Source organism: Leucopleurus acutus (assembly GCF_964270905.1).
Source record: "Leucopleurus acutus genome assembly, chromosome: 2".
Taxonomy (NCBI): domain Eukaryota; kingdom Metazoa; phylum Chordata; class Mammalia; order Artiodactyla; family Delphinidae; genus Leucopleurus; species Leucopleurus acutus.
In genome coordinates this window covers 96,761,521-96,785,036 of record NC_139143.1, presented here as the reverse complement: position 1 = coordinate 96,785,036, position 23,516 = coordinate 96,761,521, and the positions used below count along the sequence as shown (strand labels likewise).

The 23,516-nt window shown below is 58.4% G+C and overlaps 1 protein-coding gene across 3 annotated transcripts; it reads left to right on the top strand.

Annotated features, from left to right (window-relative positions):
• Positions 1 to 2,634: 2,634 nt before the first annotated feature.
• On the top strand, positions 2,635 to 23,262 carry KCNC4 (potassium voltage-gated channel subfamily C member 4; the record flags this gene model as incomplete). Of its 3 annotated transcripts, none has more annotated exons than XM_082865713.1 (4): positions 2,635 to 3,303; positions 14,149 to 15,085; positions 17,097 to 17,300; positions 23,201 to 23,262. In XM_082865713.1, 4 exons carry the CDS (start codon positions 2,635 to 2,637, stop codon positions 23,260 to 23,262), a joined length of 1,872 nt encoding a protein of 623 aa, XP_082721839.1. The 3 variants fall into 3 exon arrangements, with proteins under 3 accessions (XP_082721839.1, XP_082721840.1, XP_082721838.1); XM_082865714.1 differs by lacking the exon at positions 23,201 to 23,262 and adding an exon at positions 23,139 to 23,194; XM_082865712.1 differs by lacking the exon at positions 23,201 to 23,262 and adding an exon at positions 19,652 to 19,821.
• Between the last annotated feature and the right edge of the window lie 254 nt (positions 23,263 to 23,516).

The window sequence follows — 23,516 nt, the reverse complement described above, 5'->3', positions numbered from 1 at the left end:
GTAGGGAGACTGGACACAAGATGGGTACCAGCGAATGAGCGTTTCTGACTACAGGTCAGGACGCTATTTACCTCTTCTGCATGTTAGTACAGATCAGAGATCGTCATCATTATTTTGGTTTTCTGACTTCATTAATGACAAGATTTTGCTTATAAGAATTCCCCATATTTGTACTGGGCTTCTATTCTAACCTCTCCTCAGAGCACCCTCAAGCCCCTGTCTTGTTTCTCCCAATATAGCCAGGTACTGCCTGATCTGGAAAACAGATGATGCACAGGTGTCCAGGGAAGGTGTGTTAATCACCTTGCATTTCTGCTTTAAAATCCTTCTTACGGTGATCTGGACAGACATGGAGGCTTGCCTGAAACTGTAAAAAAAAATTTGTTTTTAATTAAAAACAAAGAGGATTAATTTAAAGATGTGGAAGAGGTCTGGACTTAAAAACAAATTAAAAAAATGAATCTGGACATTGCTGTTGGAATGAGGCCAATGAAGTCGGGCTAGTGCCTAATGTTTTGGGTACAGCAGCTTCTCAATCACTTAGCAAACAGGTTCTCAGAGGCAGGCACTGTGGGAGCTATTAAGGTGAAAAAGCAGTCGGGACTGGAAGAGCTCAGGGTCAGAGAGGGGAGATGAGACAGGAAAAGGGCAAAGTCAGCTTGCAGTGAGTGAAACAGTAGAACCAGGAGGTTGCTCCCTAATAGCAACCTATTAAGCCTATTAAGCCGTGGCTCCCTAATAAGCCACGGCTTTAACCTAATGATCTTTCAGGGCAACCTGCCCCACACCCATAACAGCGCCAAGGCTACGGTTTCCTTCCGCCCGCCTAAACCAGGAGATGCTTCTCTGACCAAGGCCGCCGGGTCCCTTATTCCACCGCGGGGGGCTTCGGTGACTGTGACAGAGGCCGCAAGCATAGAGACCACGGGGATCTTGGGCCCAGTTGGGGGCGGAGTCGTCAGGCGGCCCTAACACAGTGTCTGGGGGAGGAGGGGGCAGCCTCCTCCTAGCGACACTGTCTCTCCGCTCTTTCTTCCCCGGCCTCCAGTCAGCCACAATTAACCGGCAACAAAGCGATCAGCTTGGTGGGGACGAGGCAACAAGAGCTGCCAGAAGGGGCGGGAGCAGGTCAGAGGTCAGGGGTCGAGAGCGCTTAGGTGGCAGCCGGACTGCAGTGGGAGGAGCTCTGGGCTCGGGGGAGGCGGGGAGCCGGGCCGAAGGGGGCGGGAGGGGACGGCGGCGGAGGCGCGCAAGGCGTGCAGGCGGCGAGGGGGTTACGCGCCTGGCTTAGCTTGGCTCCGCTCGACTCCGCGGAGGAAGGCAGAGCTCGGCCGCCGGGGCCCTGCAGCGAGCCAGGTCGGCCCCACGCCACGCCCCGCCCACTCCGCTCCGCGGAGGGCGCACCCGGGCGAGGCGGCGCCGGGAGGAAAAGGCGCCAGCAGAGAGCGGCGTCCGCTACCAACGCCGGAGGGAGACGGAGAGCGCCCGGAGCCGCAGCCCACCGGCGTGGAGGCAACCCCCGACCGTAGGCCACCTCTCGCCCGCCCCCTGCTGCGGGCCAAGGCCAGCGCCCCTCCCGGAGATGGGTAGACGCGTGGATGGCGTGGCTCTCAGCCCCGCCAGATCGCAGGAGCCAGGCGCCGGGGCGCTGCGCTGAGGCTCCCGCTTGTCGCAGCCCAGGAAGCCTGCAGGTGTCCTTGGCCGCTCGGCCACCGCCCGGGAGACTCCTTCGCAGTGCCCAGAGCCCTGCTCCCGGGAGCTGCCCCGCCCCCAAGCTCGGCGCCGCGCAGGACGCCCCGTCCGAGGCCCCCCCGCCCCGGCACGGCCCCCGCAGCGCAGCGCCCAGCGCAGCGCAGCTCCCCGCCGCTGTCGAGCCGCGGACGCAGGACCAGAGGCTCGCTCCTGCGGGCGCGCTTGTTTTCCTTGTGCCGCCTCGCTTGCGCAGCACCCGCCCGCCCGAACGCCGCGTTCCGCTCCGCCCCGCCCGCCATCCGTGCCCTGCGCTGGATTTATGAATGGGGGGAAGAGGCCACATGCCGCCGCCGCCGCCTTGTGTTGACCGCACGCAGCCCGGGCCCGCGGAGCTCCGGCTGCCGTGAGAGCGCCGGCCCAGCCCTGGCAGCCGCTTGGAGGACTTGTTGCTGCTGCGTTGCTTCCGCCGCCGCCGCCGCAGCCCCCGGGTCTCGGCGCGGACTGGGAGCCAGAGGGTGGCCCGTGTGAGTGTGAGCGCGCGCAGTGCGCCTGGACAGTGCGCTTCCCCGTCTGTTGGGGTGTGCAGGGGGGCGTGTCCCGGGCCCCGAGCGTCTGGGTGTCCAGTGCTAGCGGGGGAAGTGTGTGTGTGCTAGCCCTGACTCCCGGGCGCCTCGCTTGGGTCCTCGGCTCTCCTTTTCCCCTCCTGCCTCCCTCCCCGGCGCTGCCAGCCCAAACCGCAACCACCTGTGCCCGCGAGAAATCCAACTCCTCCCGCTCCGCGCCCCGGGGGGGAGGCAGGGGCAGGGCCACGCCGCAGAGGGGGCCGCCGCGGCCTCCTGCCTCCTCCTGGTCTCCTCCCCCTCCCCCGTCTGACGCTGCCTCCTCTGGAAGGGTGTTTGGAGGGCAGCGGCCGCCCCAAGCCGAAGCCCCGCAGCGCTTCTTATGATCAGCTCGGTGTGTGTCTCCTCCTACCGCGGGCGCAAGTCGGGGAACAAGCCTCCGTCCAAAACATGTCTGAAGGAGGAGATGGCCAAGGGCGAGGCGTCGGAGAAGATCATCATCAACGTGGGCGGCACGCGACATGAGACCTACCGCAGCACCCTGCGCACCCTACCGGGGACCCGCCTCGCCTGGCTGGCCGATCCCGACGGCGGAGGCCGGCCCGCGTCCGATGGCGGTGGTGCAGGCAGCAGCGGCGGCGGTGGCTGCGAGTTCTTCTTTGACCGGCACCCGGGCGTCTTTGCTTACGTGCTCAACTACTACCGCACGGGCAAGCTGCACTGCCCCGCCGACGTGTGCGGGCCTCTGTTTGAGGAGGAGCTCACCTTCTGGGGCATCGACGAGACCGACGTGGAGCCCTGCTGCTGGATGACCTACCGGCAGCACCGCGACGCCGAGGAGGCGCTCGACATCTTCGAGAGCCCAGACGGAGGCGGCGGGGGCGCGGGGCCCGGCGACGAGGCTGGCGACGATGAGCGGGAGCTGGCCCTGCAGCGCCTGGGGCCCCACGAGGGAGGTGCGGGCCCCGGCGCCGGGTCCGGGGGCTGCCGCGGCTGGCAGCCCCGCATGTGGGCGCTCTTCGAGGATCCCTACTCCTCCCGGGCGGCCAGGGTGAGTGGCAGGAGCCTGGGTCTTCTCTCGGACCGAGACTGGCCGACTTTTACCACCGCCTCTCTCCCAAATTCCCCTGCTTTCCATGGGCCCCCAGGGGAATCATCCTCGCCCCCAACGCTTCGTCAGGAGATTGCACACTTTTGCACTCCTGACTTACTACTTGGACCTAATCCCAGCTCCTGCTTTAAGGCATCCCTCTCCCAGCGAGTGGGGTGCTCTTAGCTGAGCTCTTCCACCCCCTTCTTCCTGCACAGGTGGCCTCTCTACATCTACCCCCAATTCCTCTGAAGGACAGAGTCCTGGAGAACTGGAGTGGGGCCTTGTGCTGGAGTCAGGCAGGATTTGGGGGAAAAAACTAGAGTGTAAGTGGCTACTGTGGCAGTTCCTTGTGTCCCATCTCGTTGAAATCCCCCCAGCAGCTCAGTGTGCTGGGAACTATGAGTTCTAGAGAAGGGGACACGGGTTTCAGCCTCTTCAGCCGTAACACGCAGAACTGGGACCAGAACCCAGGCCTCTCATCCGGGTTTGGGAGAGCCCTTCTTTTTCCCAGGAAGATAAGTCAAGATGCCTGCCCCACGCCACGCCCCTGAGGCTTCCTGGACACCTGAGTTATCCTGGCCTCTGCTGGGATGAGGGGAGAGTCAGACAGGAAGAGCCTAATGTTGCGGGCCCTTGGGGCTCCTGCAGCCAGTGGCCAGCCACAGGCTGCCAGGTGATGATCCCAGATTTGTTGCCGCTTATTTCTTTCTACTGCAGCAGAAACTGGCTTCCCAGAAAGCCCTGGTTCAGGTTACTGCTTGAAATAGGTGATGGGGATGGGGGCAGGGGGGAGAAGTGTAGGTTGATTTAGGCAAGATCTAGTCCCTTCCCACCATCCCCTCCCCAAGTCAATCCAGTTTCCTCTAACCCGCTTAGGTGGAAGCGGGTAGAGGGGAAGGTAGGCTTGGGCATCTAAAAAGAAAAAAACACCCATGAAGGATGGCTTCAGATTCTTTAAAAAAGAGACCCCTGGGGGTTGGTGTCTGATCTCATGGATGGCAGCCTGAAGCCTGGCTGGGGTCTGTCTGGGAGCCAGGAAAGAGCTGCGTGATGTGTTGGTTCTGGGGACTGCCCCCTGCTGTGGAAGCTGGTAGTTTCCTCTGGCATCCCAAGTCGTCATGTTAGTGAGTCTCAGAGCCCTGCCGCACTCCCCAGCACCTCCTGTGCTGGGCCTCAACCCAGTCATGGCAGAGAAGGTTACACTCCCCTCACTCCCCCAGGGGAGGGCAGGAGATTGGGAAACGGGGCTGCAGGGAGGGGCTCGGCTGGCATAAATGCTCTACCAGGGCACATGCATCTCCTGCGTGGAAGAGGAGGGAGGAGCAGAGGGCTCAGTGGCTGAGGCGTACCATCCCAGGGCAGCCACTGGAAGGTGGGGACCTTTTTCTGGGACTGAGAGCAAAGCTAGGGTGCTGCTTCTGTTTGCCTGGCTGGCTGTGAGTCCCATGGGCTTCGCATGCAGTCCTCTAACCCTGCTAAGTGTTCGCGCTTGGCTGTGTGCAGGAGGGCAGAGACGAGTGCAGATCCTTCAGGCTCTTTCGAAGTTGGGGGTGCGGGAGGAGAAGGCAGATTTAGCTTGATGGAGTGGGGTAAAGGGGGCAAGCCAGGGAGGCAGGAATGAGATGAGGTGGTTAGGGGCCCTATTACCGAGCATTCTGGGGCCTCTGAGGACTTTTCATCTGCTCAGGTTCCTCCCCCTTTGATTCCAAAGGACTGTACCATCAGTGAGTTTATTTTCTCCTCAACTCACCGCAGAGTGGTCCAGCCGGGGCTCTCTGAGTAAGCTCAGAGCCTGGTTAGCCCCTGGAAATCCTCCAGGAGCCCAAGATACTTGGCCCTTTGGATGTGGAATCACAGCAGCCAGGGCAATCCAGTTGAGGTCAGAAGTTTGGGGCTGGGTTGGGTAAATTCTTCCCACTTAACGAAGAGACCAGGATTCAGGGGTGTTAAGTGTTGTCACAGATCCTTAACTAATAAATAACAGAGCCGGCAAATCACCCCAAGTAGCCTGCCGTCTGGGTGTTAATACTGGTGTGCACAACCGTATGGAGCTTTGGTGGCACTTGTGCCAGAAGGGGCTTGCCTCCTGCTGACAGGCACAGGCAAAGGCAAGCCTTCAGCTGTCCTGGGACATACAAGGGAGAATACAAAAGTTTAAAAAATTCATTGATAAACAACCACCATTTATTGAGCGCACCGTGCAGGTGCTTTGCGTTAATCTCTAATCCTCCCAGTAAACTTACAGCGGAGGTATTATCCCCATTTAATAGACTGGGGCTGTGAGAGGGTAAACAACGTGCCTGAGGTCACACAGCTAGAGAGCGGTGGGCTGTGACTCAAAGCCAGGGCTCCCTCACTACCCAGCCCTTGCTCCTCGGGTGATAACATGTTCTTGCCACTGAAGGCGGCTGTTTTTTGAGGTGGATCGTTCGTTACTCTGGTCTGGGAGGTGGCCTGAGGTTTTGTACCTCCCGTGGATGACATCAGAAAACCAGGGGCAGTTGGGGACATCAGAAGGGACACTTACTCGGTTACGCCTCTAGGCCTGAGGGTCTGAGGTGCTGGGGTTCTGGGGCTATGCCCGCCCTGCTCTGTTTACGCCAGGCCAATAATACCCCCTGCCCCTGTGCTGTCCCCTGGGTCTGTGCACATACCTTCCCTCCCTCGGCCTCCCCTCTGCCTCCCTGGAGGAAGAGGGAGGGGCCTGCAGCACTGCGGTGGGCTTGGGGCGCTCCCCGAGGGCCAATAAGGGCAGAGGAGCGGGGCGCTGCCCCGGGCATCTCTTTGCATACAGCAGCTGGTCATTGAATAGTGCGTTATGACAGGAACAAAACAGATACAAACGGAAAGTGAATTGAGCTGATTATGGGAGCCTGTTGCCTAGCTACCGGCCTGGCCCGCAGAGCCATTCCTGTTCAGGCAGGCTCCAGCCTGGGTGCTCACCCTGCTCCCTTCACAGCGGCTGGGTCCATGGACAGCTGCTGCTGTGGTTCTGTTCCCATGGCCTGACCTGGGAGCAAACACAGGAGGCAGGCTGGTCCTGTCCCAGGCAGAGGGAGGGCTCAGCAGTGGCGAGGGTGGCTTCCCAGACTGAGGCGGACCAGTCAGGGTTTGGGCAGCAACCGGAGCTCTAGGATCAGGCCTTCCTCCTTTTCTGAGAGCAGACAGGAGGCCTGATGAATGGGACCCCGGGACACTCACCTTCCTCATCCCCAGTCTCCAGAGGTCCCAGGGGCTGAGCTGGCTTTAGTCCAGTTATCAGCCCTATTGAGGATGATAGCTCTCCTTTGGCTAAATCAGTACCTAGATTGAGTTTTCTCATGGCGTTTCCCCTCTGAGTAGAGGAGGTGACCCCATGGGATCCCACTGCCCCAAGAAGCAGCTGCAGCTGGGGTTTCACACTGCTTGGGCATCCACTGTGCCGGTTGTCAGGTGCTGGCACACCTGCACTTTTTTCTAATACCTTATCTGACCCATGTGAGGCAGGGATTATGAACCTCAGCTTACAGAGAAGGAAACGGAGACCCAGAGGGGCTTGTTCAAGGTCGCATAGCTGGTGGTAGAACTAGGATCCAAGCCCAGATCTTGTGCGTCCACGTCTGTGCTTGTCCCCGGCTTCGGCCGCCTCCTGGGGCTTCTGCTTGGAGAGGGCCCTTCACTTCAGGAGGGCCTTCGGGAGGGGAGGGCCCTTCTGCTCTCCTCCCATCCCTTCCTTCACTTCTCCCTCCAAACTAAAGGCTCTGTCTCCTTGCTCCCTAGAATTGCTCACACCTGAGCTTGCTTTCTCTTTCTTTCCCTCACTGTGGGGCTTTTTATAGGACAAAAAGAAAGGGGGCTTGGTTAAGAGAAGAGACTAGGTGTTCCGTGGCCCAGGCAGAGGAATGAAACCAAGGCCCCAGCTTCTCCGGCCTGGGTGTTGCCTGGGACCAGCCAGTCGGTGGGCATGACAGGCTTCTGAGTGAGGGCCAGGACCCGCAGTCCCATGCCCTCTGGGTGAGGAAGGGCCAGGAACCTGAGCCCAGGAGACTGGGTGCCCCAGCTTCCACGGCACCCTTAGGGTCGCAGTGCCAGCATGCCCCAGGGCAGCCCCTCTACCGCCTTCCCGGGAACAGGAGCAATGTTAGGCCGAGGGCTGCAGGCCTCCCCACACCCCTGCCCTGAGGCAGCCTCCCAGTCTCCTCCTGGGTTTGTTTTCTGTTTTCCTCTCTTGTTCTGAACAGACCAACATTTGTCTCTGAACATCTTGTCTCTGGATGATGAGGTGTTTCTGTTTGTCTCCGTTTGGGGTGGGGTGTAAAATGGGGGAAGGGATAAAATAAACTTGGGCTATTTTGGAGAGTTGGGGGAAGAGCAGGCAGGAACGGAGTTAGGCGGCTGGGCCTTGGGAACCGGGAGCCCCCAGGCCCTTCACCTCCACCTGTGGTCCGCGTCAGCCTGGGATGCTGAGCGCAAGGGTACTCGAGCCAACTTTGTTCCTCGGCAGCCAGCCTGCCACGACCTGGCCCAGCTCCCTGCTGGGGACTTCTCTGGGCTGGGTGAAGGTTACTGGCCCCCGGCAGGGGTCCTCATCAGGCAACTGGCTTGACCCACCCCTGAGAGCCGCAGAGTCTTGAGAGCCCAGGTGCCTGGAGGGATTCCTAGGCATCCCTTTGTCACCTCTAGTCCCAGTGAGTGAGACTGATGATCTCTCCTCGTGACAGGCTCCCCAGGACCAGGAGAGGGGGCAGGCAGTTACCTTGGCTTCAGTCATTCAGGAAACATTTATTGAGCACTTACTACCTGCCAGACGCCAGGCTGGCCTCTATCAATAGAAAGACGAGTTAGAGGTGGTCCCTGTTCCTAAAGAGAACCAGATCAGGTGGAGTAGGTGACAGTTGGGGAAAACTGAGTGACAAGAAATGGTAAAAATAATACAAGGTAGATCAGGAGAGGGGCCACAGCAGTCTTAAAACATGAAGTTCGGTGGAAGGTGAGAGGGGGAAGTGATAAATCCCACCTCTGTGTGCGATGAGGTTTTGTTTGGAGGGGGGCTGGTATGCAGGGAAGCTTCAACAAGGAAACAGAAGTTAAACTGGGTAGGCCCTGCGTGATAGTGACTTAGCTTCCTTAAATAATTTTTAGAAGGAAGCCAGTTATAAATAAATATATAAATAAATATTCAGTGTGGGTAGTGCCTAACCATGCAGAGTTAGTGAAGAAGGGAATTTCCTGGCCAGGCGACCATCCAGAGCAGAGAGAGGACAGCATGGGACAGAAAGTCTAAGGGGCAGGGGTGTTTTGACAGATAGGCAAGAACCTGGAATTGCATTTGTCTGGATAAGTTCTTGGCTGGTGACGCGGACTGGCCTGAATTCCTTCTGGGACTCATGGGCTCTAGGCGGCCACGTGGCCCTGAGAGGCCCCAGGTGCTAGCTTGGCAGGGGCTGGGCATGGGAGAGGCTGGCTCTGACACCGGAACCAGAGGGTCCTGGCTCAGGATGGGAAGGCCCAGGGCCAGCCAGGTTCTGCTCTTGGGCAGCCCACGAAGGGAGAGGAGCTGGGGTCCCTCGGCTGGGACCTGGGCATCATAGTACAGGTCCTCACCCAGGAGCCCAGGGACAGCTCAGAGATGCCTTGCCTGGCAGACTTCCTCTCCTTCCCTGCTTCTCAGCCCGCAGGGCTGCCCACTCCCTTTCCAGCACCACCTGGGCACTAGGATCTCACTTCCCCAGAAGGCTCAGCTCCTCATCCCATCCCCTCAGATCTTCCTCTGCAAGTGTCTTTGGCTGTGTTCTCAAATTTCTCTTCTCCTACACTTCATCCTTAATATAGGTTTTTGGGCATGAGTCTTCTTCTGTTTATCTGTCCATCTGTCTCCTTGGCCCTTCCTCCTTGGGCTCCCCTCCCCTGCTCCTGCTGATCGTATGCAGTTCCCAATGACTGGTGTCTGTCACCTCCTCCCCACCCCCCCCAACCCAGCCTCTGCCAGATTTCTGAGCCACTCTAGGCTCGGTGCTAAGTTTTACAAACATCATTTCTTTTAATCCTCAAAATAACCCTATAAGATAGGTACTCTTATCCCGTCAATACATGAAGTATGCTGGTAGCCTCAGGGCCTTTGCACTGCCTGTTCCCGCTGCCTCTGGAGTTCTGCTGGGTCTTCACGTAACTCATTCCCTCACTCCTTCAGGTCTCTGCTTCGATGCCACCTTGGCACTGAGGCCTTGCCTGGCCACCCTATTTGAAATAGCTCCCCACCCTCACACTTCTTAACCGCCCTCCTCTTTATTTTTCTCCCTCTTACACCATCTGACATACTCTACTCATTTGTTGACAGTCTCCTTCCACTGGAATGGAAGGTCTAAGGGGCAGGGGTGTTTTGTTCCCTACGGTTCCACAGCACCCAGAACAGTGTCTGGCACATAGTAGGTACTCAGTTTTCCATTTTATGAACAAAGATCCTTAAGGCTCAGAGAGGGTAAGTAACTTGCCCAAGGTCTGGGCAGTAAGTTGCAGAGCCGGACTTGCCGTCCAGAAGTGTGTGACTTTACATCACCGCCAAAGACAGTCGTGGGATGAGCTCAGTGAAGGAGGCTGGTCACGGGGCTGGCTCACCAGCTGAAACACCTGGGTCTCTGGAGACAGATGGGTCCCCAACAGGATACAGCCAGCCAGTGTGAGGGGCCCAAGGGAGCAGGAAGCTCGAAGGAGTAGCACTGTCCTTCAGAGAGGCTACGACCCTCCTGTATCCTCCCAGCTGGCAGGAGAGGGGCTGCTGCTGGCCCAACTAGTCCACACAAGCGGTTTTCTGCTTGGGCAGTTTCGGTTTTTGTTTTCTTTGGCTGTACTGTGCGGCATGCGGTATGCCAGTTCCCCCTCCAGGAATCGAACCCACGCCCGCCGCAGTGGAAGCGGAGAGTCTTAGCCACTGGACCGCCAGGGAAGTCCCTGCTTGGGCAGTGTTGACTTCCAGCAGAATCCATGCCTCTGTCCCCACACAGTGGAAAGAACGGACAGCTTTGGCCATGGGAACCAGGCAGGTCACTTCTCCCCAGGCCTCAGTTTCATCACCTATAAAACAGCAGAAAGGGAACTGAATTCAATGACCTTCCGAGTCCCTTTCTCTTCTGTGAAGCAAAGGCTTTGTGATATTTTGGGCTCCAGATCCAACTTGTCCTCAGAAGCTGCGCGCGGGTGTTCACGGAGGCCCCCTCGCCTCCTCAGCTCTGTCACCATTTATTGAGCACTTACTGTATGCCAGGCACTTGCTGTGTAGAAGCTCATTTAATCCTACAGTAACACTACTGGGGGCACTAGTAGTGTCCCATTCTGTAGCGAGGAAACAGGCACAGAGTGCACCGTTTCCCTCACTGAGTAGCAGTGCCGGGATGAGGCACCCCGGCAGCTGACCCCAGGGCTCCTTAGCTCTCCTTTGCCCTCAGTCTCAGCTCCCCGAGGCTGCACAGCCCCATGTGTGGCAGGGGCCGATGGGGAGCGCTCTGAGGGGCCCTGTCAGCCTCGCAGGATGGGCCAGCGTTGGGGGGTGGGGGCACTGGATAGGAGGCTCAGGTGTGAGGCCTTGACCTCTGAGCTGGGCGATGCTGCTGCAGCCACCGCCTCCTCGCTGGTCCCTTTCAGGTCCCAGTCAAGGGTTGAAAGCAGAATGAAAGCAGTATCCCTGCCACGAAAGGGAAAAGCCCCGGTGAAAGGCACCGATTGCAAGCAGGGCCACCACTTACAAAATAACTTGGCTTGGGGAATAATTTAGGGCCCTGAAGGGTACCTGTAACTTCGGGACCCACCTGGGGCAGCCTGCCAGAGCACAGGCCACTGCATCTATCACCGCTCGGCCTTAGGTCTACCTGTCTGCTCAGGGAGTGAGGGCTTCCTGGGACCAGCCTGGAGGGGCCACAAGGGAGACTGAGGCCCCGTGTAGGTTTCATCAGGGAGGAGTGGATTGTCCCCATCTGTTTGGTCAGAGAGGCCAAGAGGAAAGAGCTCTGAGCTGTGCGTCAAGAGACCTGGCCTCAGTTTAATCCTCAACAAGTCATTTGCCCTGTCTCGTGCCTCTGTTGCCCCTGAGAAATGGACACATGTGGCTCCCCTTTCCCTGTCCGCATCCTCTGAGAGGGTGGCAGTGAGGGGTAGAAGTAAGTAGATGGGATGGTTCTGTGTTTAAAAAAAAAAAAATGAGTGAACACTGCAGGAATTCAGGCCGCTGTTCCCTAATGCAGGAGGGAGGAGTGGTTTGCACCCACTGGGCCTGCTGCAGAAGGAGCCCTTGGGGTGGACTTGAGGAAGGCACCTTGGCCCTGCTGGTGAGAGAGTGGCCCTGGCCACAGCACCCGCCCTGCCCTCCCCTCCCCTCCCCTCCCCTCCCTGTGCCCTCTACTCAGCCCCGTGGCAGCTCTTCCTGAACTTGTTTTTCCAAATCACCAATTAACTTCACGCTGGGCTCCCAGGTGGGCCAACTCTGCTGGCTAACTTTTCCTCAGAAGAGCACCAGCTTCTGCTTCCCAGGCTTCCTGGCAGATCTGGGATGTGCTGACCCCACCCCTTACCCCGATGCCCTCTGCTTGGGAGGGCAGTGCCAGGACTCGGGGTTCCCAGCATCACCGTGGCCACTGGACAGGTGCCTCCACCGCCTCATCTCTGGATGGCCCTCGAGAGCCCACATAGGCTGGAGCTATCTGCCTAATGCCCATGTCAACCTGTATTGTCTTGACAGCCCATTTCTCAGGGGAGGAAAACTGAAACCAGCAAGGGAACTTGAAATTCACCTTCATGGGGTGGGGGTGGGGGGTGGGGGAGAAGCAGGCAAGAGAAGCTCCAGGCAGAGTTGTCAAGTGGAAAAGCGTGTCTGTGGTCTGCTACCCTGCTTCTCCTAACTTGCCGTTATCTGATCAACCTGTCCGTGTTCAAGTATAAATAAGTCTTACTGTGTGGCGGGTGTCTGTCCCAAGCCAAAGGTACACATTCCTAAGAGTGAAATAGCAGTCATCAGGGAGCTGACTGGGAGCAGTTTTGATTATTCAGAGAAGACTTTCCTGGGTCTGTGAATTGACCCTGCCTGGGAGGTGTGAAGAGAAGGTACGGCCCCTGAGTTAAACAGTGCTGAGTTCAAGTCTGGTTTCCATCCCTTCCAGGCTGTGTGACCTTAGGCAAGTATATAACCTCTCTGATCTTCAGTTCCTCCTTTGGAAAATGGGATAATGGGGCCTACCTCACTGGAAGGACTGAAGGTGATAACACGTATAGAGTGCCCAAGTATGCCAGGCACAGAATAGATGGGTAATGAATGTTCATTCCCAAAGTTCCCTCCTCAGACTCGCTCCTGCTCCAGAAGCCCTCGGAGGTGCTACTTCTTGCTTCATTTTCCCAGATCCCCCTGTATTCTCCACTGGTGTTTGGCAGTACTAAGAAGAAGTTGTGCCCACCCACCTCACCCGTCTTGGTGCAGACTCCCAGGGAGGAAAGCATCTCTGAGAGGCATCATTAGACGGGGCAATGCCATGGCCAGGTGGAAATCAGAGTGGGGCAGGCAATGGGGGTTGCCAAGGGGTCGTGGGGCCACAGTCCTCCCTCATCTATCAGCTCAGCCCGCTGCTCAGGGAGGAAGCCCATCCCCACCCACCAAGCAGGACAGACAACAGCAGGGGGCATGGACTCCAGCAAGGAGCACCCTGACAGTGGTGAATGGCATCACATGAATAACAGATGAAGGCTCCGTAATTGGTGTTATTACACATGCATTTCATCTCCATTCTTAATGATTGGACACTTAAACCCAGCCGTTCCTCTGCTGAGTGCTGCTGTCATCATTCTAGCCGAGATCCCAGCAGCTGTCCAGATCAGCTGTTGTCACACTCTGATCCCAATGGGTGCAGTTTATTTTTTGTTGGCGCTCAGTATCCCAGGAAATGTCAGTTCTCGGGAAGGGGAGGGTGGCTATTCTGGGCAGACTACCCTGTCTCCTGCCCCGGAGCAGGTTGTCTTTCTTCAGACGCTTCTCACTGTCTGGGCAGTCGGCTCAGACATCCTAGGGTGAGAGGCAGGCAGGAGGGGCTGGGACTTGGGGTTGAGGAGGTGGGTCATGGCCGGAGCTTAATAGGTAGAATGCCAGCCCCCTGCCTCTAGGCATATCCCTTAATGTAGTGGTCCTTGCAATTTAGTGTGTATCAGAATTACCTGGAAGATTGTTGAAACATTACTGGACCCTCCGCCCAGCATTTGTCATTCAGTAGGTTGGGGTGGGGCCCGAGGCTTTGCATTTCTAACTAGTTCCCAGGTGATGCTTACGCTGGTGGTCCAGGTCACTTTACTGCTTTAAAGCCTAGTTACTTGAGGTGTGGTCTGTGGGCAAGCAGCCTCACCTGAAAGCTTGTTAGAAATGCAGAATCACAGGCCCTGCCCCAGACCTCCTGAATCAGAATGGCATTTTAACAAGGTTCCTGGAGGATTTATACAGCCATTACAGTTTGAGAAGCCTCAAAGCACGATCAGGTTAGAGGTGGGCAGAGCTAGGCAGTAGGCAGGGCCAGGCAGCTATAGTCCTCTGTTCAGTTCCTTCCAGCTAAAGGCAGCCTCTAACTTCTGTGCACCATGACAAAGATTGGGACGTACTGCCTTAAAGCACGCAAGCAGAGGGGTGAAGACCCTTTGGGGAGGGAATTCCAGCCCCTGACTGTGTACCTTAATCCCACCTCTCACCACCTAACAGACTGCCTGGTGACCCACGGCCCCTCCCTCTACGGGCCGAGGGCCCAGTCCCTGCTGGGTGCATCTGTCCGTGACAGCTGCCTTCACTCTCCTCCCCGCCCATAGGTGGTGGCCTTTGCCTCTCTCTTCTTCATCCTGGTGTCCATCACCACCTTCTGCCTGGAGACGCACGAGGCCTTCAACATCGACCGCAACGTGACGGAGATCCACAGAGTGGGGAATACTACCAGTGTGCGCTTCCGGCGGGAGGTGGAAACGGAGCCCATCCTGACCTACATCGAGGGAGTGTGCGTCCTGTGGTTCACGCTGGAGTTCCTGGTGCGCATCGTGTGCTGCCCCGACACGCTGGACTTCGTTAAGAACCTGCTCAACATCATCGACTTCGTGGCCATCCTGCCCTTCTACCTGGAGGTGGGGCTGAGCGGCCTGTCGTCCAAGGCGGCTCGCGACGTTCTGGGCTTCCTGCGCGTCGTGCGCTTCGTGCGCATCCTGCGCATCTTCAAGCTTACGCGCCACTTCGTGGGGCTGCGCGTGCTGGGCCACACCCTGCGCGCCAGCACCAACGAGTTCCTGCTGCTCATCATCTTCCTGGCCCTGGGCGTGCTTATCTTCGCCACCATGATCTACTACGCGGAGCGCATCGGCGCCAGGCCTTCCGACCCGCGGGGCAATGATCACACCGACTTCAAGAACATCCCCATCGGCTTCTGGTGGGCCGTGGTCACCATGACGACGCTGGGCTACGGGGACATGTACCCCAAGACGTGGTCAGGCATGCTGGTGGGGGCGCTGTGTGCACTGGCTGGCGTGCTCACCATTGCCATGCCCGTGCCTGTCATTGTCAACAACTTCGGCATGTACTACTCTCTGGCCATGGCCAAGCAGAAGCTGCCCAAGAAACGGAAGAAGCACGTGCCTCGGCCGCCCCAGCTGGAGTCGCCCATTTACTGCAAGTCGCAGGAGGCCTCGCCCAGGGACAGTACCTACAGTGATGCCAGCCCCCCTGCCCCAGAAGAGGGTGTGGTTGAGAGGAAACGGGCAGGTGAGATTGGGGGTTGGGAAGGAAAGCCACCTCTCCCCCAGTGGGCAGGGGAGTTCCCAGGTGAAACTCAGCCTTTGGAACTTGGGACTGCGCTTTTATTGCTCTGGGCTTCCCGAAATATGAGGCGTGCCTTTATGAGGGCACAGTATGGAGGCTGAATACCTATTCTCTGATAGCTTCCTGAACATCAGGCTCTGTGGAGTGAGTATCCCCCTAAATTTAGGCTGCTCTGGGCAGTGCGTGGGGCTGTAAATTAGAAGTCTGGGTTTCTAATCCCATCTTGGCCATTGTGCTGTGTGCCCACAGGCCAGTCACTCACCCTCTCTGGGCATAGACTCCTCACCTGTAAAACGGGAATGCTGTCAATGTCTTACCCTGACTTTGACGAGACCCAAACGAATGATGGACATGAAAGTGCCTGAAGAAGTTAAAACCACTTTACAAATATCGGGCGCTGTCTTTATTAGCTGGAGAGTCGGGCAGCTGTTCTTCTGAGGAGAGTCAACACATGAATCATTTCTTTCCAAACGTTCCAGTCTAGTGTCTCTTGGCCTGTTAAATGTGATAACGTAATGGCAGTGGGAGTCTGCCTTCTGTTTGGCACAAGCTAGTCTGAGTCCTGGGCTCGGGGTTTAACATGGGACGGAAGGGAACCAAGAGGGAGCAGCCCAGGCAGTGTTGGGAGGGGGGAGAGGAAAGGTGGAAGAAACTGGTAGCTGCATCCTAGAACGGGAGGACCTGAGGGTCTGAATCGTGCTCTTCAAGGATGAGAAAGGCCACCCCAGGAAAGCTTGCCTCTACCTGAGTCAAGAGTGAAAGGAAATTGGCTTCACCCACAGCAGCGTGAAGTTAGGTTGGAGAGTGGGAACCCAACTGTTAGGTACGGGATGGGCTCCTGAGGGAGGTATGGGATTCCTAGCATGGGGGGGCCGTCAGATGCCAGGCCGTTGGGGAGCGGGGGGTGGGGTGGTGCCAGGAGACTAAGGGAGCAGCTCCTGTCTCGGCTCTGGGGGCAAAGTGGGACTCGTCCTTGTGGGGAGGTACCTGACTTGGGACATTCACCTGTGGCCTGCTGGTGGGTGCCCATCCTACGTGCTGGAGCCACTCACTCCCTGGGGTCATTCAAGGGCCCGAGTCTTTCAAAGACCTTGATGGAGCAGTACCCATTAGGCCCCCCTCTTCTCCCCCACCAAAATGGTACCCTCTTCCCCAATCCCTGAACATAAATCTCCCAGCCAGTACCCCAGGGAATTTCAGCTCTACCCTGAGGTCCATTCAGGGCTCAGAGCGTAACTTAATATCAAAATGTACAAGTCCCTAGGCTGGCTCCGCAATACCTACGGCGCCATGAGCCGTTCCGCAGCCTGACCCTAATTGCTCGGTCACAGAAAGGGCATCCCTGGCCACTGCCTTCAGACCAAGGAGCGCCCCTTCTCCAGATCCCAGGGCTCAGCTTCATCTGTGCTGCTGCGTACCTGGCGGAGCAGGGGTGGGACTAGAGCCCACAGCAGTAGGAGCTGAATTGCAGCCTCTTCCCCTCGGGGTCCTCCCCAGACACAGGGGAGCCCCGAGACACAGGGCTTTAAATCCTTCAGGCACTGACTCTGGCTTGGATGCCTGGTGAACAAGTGCCTTCGGGTGGTCCAGGAAGACAGCTGCAGACGCCACACTAACAGTTTAGCCCTGGCAGTGCTACCCTCACCCCAACAAGCCAGACATTCTCCTAGGGAATGCAAACTCATCCGCGTGTCAGCCTGAGCCAGACCCAGGGCAGAAGCCGACTCTGCTGCCTGCCTTGGACTGATCTCAAAGGGCCAACTTGGGGAATCCCTGCTTTTAGGGTATCTGTGGCCCTGGCCGAGGCTGGGAGGGAAGCCCGCATCCTGTCCCCTGCCCCCCAGGACCAGACCCACTCCCTGGCTCCGGCAACACTCTCCCCTCGGGTTGGGTAAGTGATGCTTTAGGTCTGGGATCCGCCCTCATGCAGCCTTCCTTCTGTCTGCCCCTTTAGACTCCAAGCAGAACGGCGATGCCAGCGCGGTGCTGTCAGACGAGGAGGGAGCCGGCCTCACCCAGCCCCTGGCCTCCGCCCGCACTCCGGAGGAGCGCCGGGCCCTGCGACGCTCTGGCACCCGAGACAGAAACAAGAAGGCAGCTGCCTGCTTCCTGCTCAGCGCTGGGGACTTTGCCTGTGCCGATGGTAGTGTCCGGAAAGGTATGGCTCCCCAGGCTGGGCAGGGGGTTAGCCCCCACGGAGCTGAGTCTCCCCAGTGTCCCCCATGGAGCTTGAGGTCTCCTCCTCCTCTGAGGCCATGGACACCATCTCCTCTGCCTCGGATGCACCCTCGCTTTTAGGATGGGTCCCCTGATATTCCAGTTCCCGGATTAGAAAAGCCTGCAGCATCCCCAGAAGATACACAGAGCCCCCTGGGTTCCCCCAGGGGAAGACAAGTGCTAGAGGGTGAGGGGACCCCAGATCGAGGCTCCTGCCGCCCCCTCCATTTTATTGCCTCTCTTCCTCCGGTTCCTGCAGTGGTCTTCAGGCCTGGCTCCTCATGGCCATTGCCAGCCTTCCCCTAGGCCTCCCTTAAACACAGCTCAGGCTTCCCCAAGTAAGTAGTCCTGGGAGATGCCAACACACTCAGGAGTCAGGGTAAGAGCGGGGTGCTGGTGTGAGGTCTTCAGAGAGCCTGGCTCAGGCCCCACCTCCTCCGTCTTGCACTGGGGGTTCTGCAGCCGAAATCTGCAAGCCCCTGAGATGGAACTGTTCACTCCAGGTAGAGCCAGAAGGGTGACCAGGGGGAGGGGTGGACAGGGAGAGTGGTTCCCCTCTGAAGTGCGTTCTGAAGGATTTGGCAAGTTCAAGGGAAGGCTGAAATGCCATCAGCAGACCCCATGCAGAAGCTGGTCAGTGGAGCTAGGGATTCCTGGCCTGAAAAAGTGGGACCGAAATGATTAGGGACGTTTGAGAGCCAGTGGTGGCTGAGAGCCAGGGCTCTTAAGGCCAAGTGTCCCTTCTGCCTAGCTCCTTGTCACTTTTTTGTTCTTCCTGCCTTGTCGCTGTGACCTGAGCTCTCTAAACAGCCTGCCTAGTTTCAGGATAAACCCCAACTCTCCCCACAAAAAGCTCTTCCCTTCTTAACTAACCTTCTCTCAGCCCAACACCCCGCCGCCACTTCCCGCCATCCCCAAACCCCAGACCAAAGGCAGGTTGAGTGAGGCAGGGGCAGTGGCTGCTGTAGGAATAGCCTGTGATGTCTCTGTCCCCCCAGGGATGTCCCTTGGCCTGCCCAGCCCAGGCAGCCTCCAGGGATACCTTCCCAGTCCCTTTCCCTGGCTTCCTCAGCGCCACTGTCCCCAAGGGATCCCCAGGGCACCCTGACCCTAACCAAGACCTGAGAGGTATGCGTCCTGCTTTGCTGGGCACGTGTCCTATTGGGTGGCAGAAGCAGGAGCAGCAACCTGGAACCTAGAGGTGGCCCAGAGGCTCAGCTAAAGGGCTGCAGGTGGACGGTGCTCAGACTCTTACACCCTCTTCTGTGTTCTTCTGGTCAACCCTGGCCTCTGTGCAGCCCACTCCTTGGGCTCTGGATGTGCCTCTCCCTCCTGTCCCACCCCAAACGTGCTGTGGCTTCCATTGTGTCCTAGTTCAGACCCAGAGTCTTGCTCTGGCTGGAGCACGCTAAGTGGATGGTGTAGAAGGTGGGGTGAAGGGGACCCCACCCCCCACGTAGGACTTGAGCAAACAGAACTGAGTCCTGATCACCCCTGTTTTCATCCAGAGTGGTGAGGGGCTCAGTGGAAGTAGTGGTGCGCAGGAGGCTGTGAGATTGCAAGTCAGAACAGGGACCATGAGGGCCTGGGGAACAGGTCCCACCTGAGGAGGAGACTGTGTGTGTGCACGCATGGGGCTGGGGAGCCTGCGTCCCACCACGTCGTATCTCTCTGGCTGCTTGTGGGGCCCGGCTGCTCTATTTTCAAGATGCCTCCACACTGCTTCTTGGCAACAAGCATGTAGCTCAGCCAATTAGAGTGACCTTCGAGAGGGAACAGGTGGGTTGCTGGGAAACAGGCCCTGCTAAGCAAGCGTGGCAGTTAGCATCGCCAAACTCCCAGTGCGCGCTCGGCAACTTTCCCCGTGCCACACCATGCCACACTTCTCTGCACCTGGGCTACATTCAGGCCCAGGCCTCCTCTGGCCGCCAGCACAGACCCCACGTGACCCTGTAGGTGCGTGTGACTGAAGGTGAACTCCCTGGAAGGAAGGTGGTGAGTGCTAGTTAGGGCAATTAGGGTTGAGCAAGGAGGGTACTGAGGGCTGTAGGGACTCCATGCAACTGGAGGGAAACCTACCTGGGGACAATGATAGGGCAAAGGTCAGCTGAGTGTGGGGCCCAGGGGTCTATCCAGAGACCAGAGAAACTCAGGGAGCCTTTCCCAGGGGGACCAGACCCTTCCACCCAGTCCCGGGGCCGCCCACCCTGCAGGGTCCCCAGAACGTGGATCCCATCGAGCATCTCAGGCAAGGAGCTGTGCCCCTGACCCACGTGCCTTTTCTTCACCAAGGCTGTGAAAAGTCCCGGAGTCTAAACAGCACAGCAGGAGCTGCTGGAACCAGTCTGGGGCTATCTCAACTGGCATCGCGGTACAGCTCACCCTACCCTCCAAGAAAGCTTCTGCTCGCCCACCCCTTCCACGCCCTCACCAGCCCACCCCCTGGACACTCAGCCCCGTAGCTGCACCCTCGGCTCACCCCGCCCCTGGGCGCACGCGCGCAAACAGGCACACTTACATGCCTCCAGCCCTCGTTCCTCCTGGGGCCCACAGAAGCCAGGCAGGATGCAGGAGAACTCAGGCCCCCAGGCCTCTCCTCCACAGCACCCAGCTCCCCAAAATGTCCAGCTCTGGGACCTGAGAGTGAGGGAGAGATTACTTGCAGGCCTTCTATCCTGCTCGCTCCCGTCCTGAGCTGAGGGTGCCGTCACCCCCAGGACTGTGTCTCTGGGCCCAGCCTGCCCCGCAGGGTTCCACCTAGATCACAGCAAATGCATTTCCATCCCTCGGGGCCTTCAACCAAGAACCAAACAGCCTGCAACTGAACATCTCTCTCTGTCTGTCTGTCAATCCCACACCCAGACCGGCCAGGAATAAGGCTGTCCCCTGGGGCATCTCTGCCGGTGTGTGAGGGCTTGACTCCTTGGGGGAGCAATGCCACCTGATGTTCTCCAGCCCTGCCATGGGGTGCAGGTGGGAGTTCCTAGAGTCAGAGCCCAAGGATTGGCTGCGTAGGCGCGGGGATGTCCTCCTCTCGGGGTGGCGCCCAGCAGCGGAGCCCAGCATCCCATCTGCACCCTGAGCTGCAGTATCGCTTGCCACGCTGCTTCCTCTGCTGCTCCCTCCAGCTCCCAGCCCTGCCTCTGAGTCACCTGCCGCTCCCACCCAGCCTCTGTGCTCTGTATCGCTGCCAGAACCGGAGACTCATCTAATTTCTATAATTAAGTGTATTCATTTACCTAACGAGCCAGGGAGCACAACAGGTCTGTGAGTCATTGAGTGAGCAGGGGTGCACCCTGGGCAGGGGCAGCTGAGGGGAAGTGTAGGGACTGAAGCCGTCCTGCCCCCACCAGCTCCCTGACGGGCAGCCTGCCGCGCCCAGGGTGGGCCGAGCCGCAGGGGGCCCCTCCCCAGCGCACCAGCCAGGCTCTCCAGGACCTCCTCAGCCCGGGAACTCGGAACACCTCAGCCAAGGCATTGCCTCTTTCACCTGATGGGAATTAGACCTGGCAGCGGAGCCGTGTGCCTGGCAATTTTTAGAGTCAGATTATGCAACTTGGTCGAGGGAATGACTAAGGAAGGTCCATGTCTGCTCCTTCCAGAGTGGGCAGAGATGGGTACCGCCAGACAGCATTTTGGGACTTGGCAGGAGGCTGGGGACTCTGGAGGCCACCCCAGAAGGTGAGCTGGGCGGAAAGGTCAGACCGTTTCATGGGGTTGGGGGGGTGATGAAGAGCCTGTCCGAGGAGCATCCCCATTTCAGTGCCTTCTTCAGCCTTGGGCAGACACAGGAGTATCCCTTCCAGAAAAGTCTGTGCAAGGTGGGTCCTCGGCTCCCCCAGCCCTGCTGTGGTCTGTGGAGCCTGCCTCCTGCTTGCTCTCAGAATGACGAGAAGAAGAGCTGAGAAGATACAGGGGCATCCCTGTCACTGCCCCTCAGAAGGGGACACGGACAGGGAAGCCCTGGAGAGCAGGATGGGAGCAGGGCACCTTCTACCCTTCCAGCCCAGTCTGAGAACCCAGCTTCTCCTCCGGGAGGATGGGTTCGGTCCTGCTTCTGCCGGGCTCCCTGGTGCAGGGGTCCTGGCTCTGACACGGACACGAGGAGCTGGGTGTCCGGTGTAGCATGGGCACCACAGCTATTTTCTCCTCTCACTTGCCTTTCTGGTTCAGGGAACTGAGGCGGCTATTTCTGTGGCAGCCCTCAAGTTGTCAGGAGCCCAAGTTTCCACGGCACCCACCGCCTCCTTCCCTCTCTTCCCTCCCACAGGGACGGGCATGCTCACGGCACCCCCGTGGTGGGCACAGATGTCTCCGGGCGACATGATGCAGGAGTGCCAGGCTGGAGCCCCTAGTGCCTTGGGAGGTGGGCTCCCACACACCCCTCCTGTCTCTCTGGCTTCTGTAGGGTTGACACAGGATTGAGCATGAGCTGACGGGAGAGCTGAGTAGGCTGCCTGCCCAGCTCCTCTCAGGGCCCTCGGAAAGGGCAAAGTGGGCCCTGGAGTTTACAGAGCCCCCCTGTACACCAGGCCCTGCCTGGGGAGGGCCTCAGGCTTGCCCAGGCCTTGGGCCTCCCTCCTCAGGAGAGGGCTCTCCCTCCCACCCACAATCTGAGAGTGCAGTTTGCCTTACCTTGGTTCTGGACTTGGACCTCCACCCATTACTTTGGCTTCTAACAGCCTTTCCCCTGCAGCTGGGGCCCGGCCGCTCCCCGTAGAGGAGGGAAGCAGCCCGCTTAGGAGTTGTCACCCCTCCAGTTTGTACCAGGGCTGCTGACAACCCTAGAGGCCACTTCTCAGCCCCCAGGGCTTCTGAGAGGGGTGGCTGGGAGCTGGAGCCAGAGGGGAAAGTACCTGTTCTGCCCAGAGCCCAGACTGCATGGGAGTCAGAGGGGAGTCTGCATAACAGCTCCGGCTGCCCTTTCTCAGAGCTTCCTGGGAGACGGGGGACCCTCTGCCCTGGCCAGAGAACATCGCCTTCTCTAGCATGATGCCTGCCCCCACAGCAGCCTCCTGCCTGCCCTACCTGTGCCCCAGTTGAGAAGGCAGGGGAAGGGAAGGCCCAGGCCACTGCCGTCCCAGGCTGAGGAGGAGATGCCGAGAAGGGCTCACTGAGGGGTTGGGTTTCCTGCTGTCTCTCCTGAGATGGGCACAGTCGTCCTTCCTGACCTTCCCCTTCAGCGTTCACCCTCCAGCTGCTGGGACTCTGTTCCTGCCAGATTGAGGAAGGGGACTGGGCATGACACGGCAGCACACTCAGGAGCCTTCCTCACCGGCTCCCTGGGACAATGGACTAGCCCCAGGTGGTGACAGCAGATGGAGCTATGTCAGGGGGGAGCACAGGCTGGGCAGGCAGCAGCCCAGGTGATGGCATGTGGGCTGTGAGCCACCACCCTGCCAGGAACCTCTCCCACTGCCTCCATGCCAGGCTGCAGAGCTGTGGTCCCTCTTCCCACTGCACTGCAGCTTTGAGGACCTGAGGTCTCCTGGTTCCTGGAGCTCATTACCTAACAGGCACGGAGATAAGCTGTAACATCACCTATGGGTCACCGTGGCCCAGTGCTGGGTTGGCAGAGGGGTGATGAAGGGCTCACCCCCTTTGCTCCCTATCCCCACTCTTCCTGGACTCTTAGCTCTGGGCCCCACACCTTCCAGCTCCGCTCCTGGCCTACTCCTCAACCCACTGCCTATAGGTCAGCAGCTGCCTTCCTTCTAACATCTCGTTTTTTGTTTCTCCCTTTCTTTTGCTGAACTCCTTACCCACCACCTCCCCCAAGAAGGCAATGTTGAGCCGAAAGTGTGTGTCCAAGTGTCTCACACCTGTGCTCTTTAAACACAGAGACCTGCCAAGATGCCCTCTCGTCCAACTATGCCCAGGCTGAAGTCCTCACCCTCTCTTAAAGCGGCACCAACGTGAGAGAGACAGGCAGACAGACAGAAAGCCAGAGGCTTAGGGCAGCTCTGGAACCCAGGCAAGAATCTTTCGCTGGGAAAGACTCAGATATCCTTGATTGCACAGGACCGATGGGAAACCTCCCATGTGACCCTCGGGGCCCAGAGCCATTGGGTCTGATGTTCTTGTTCTGTTGTACATTGAAGAGATATATATGCACATATAGTGTCTATATTCATACATACTATACTATTGTGTGTAG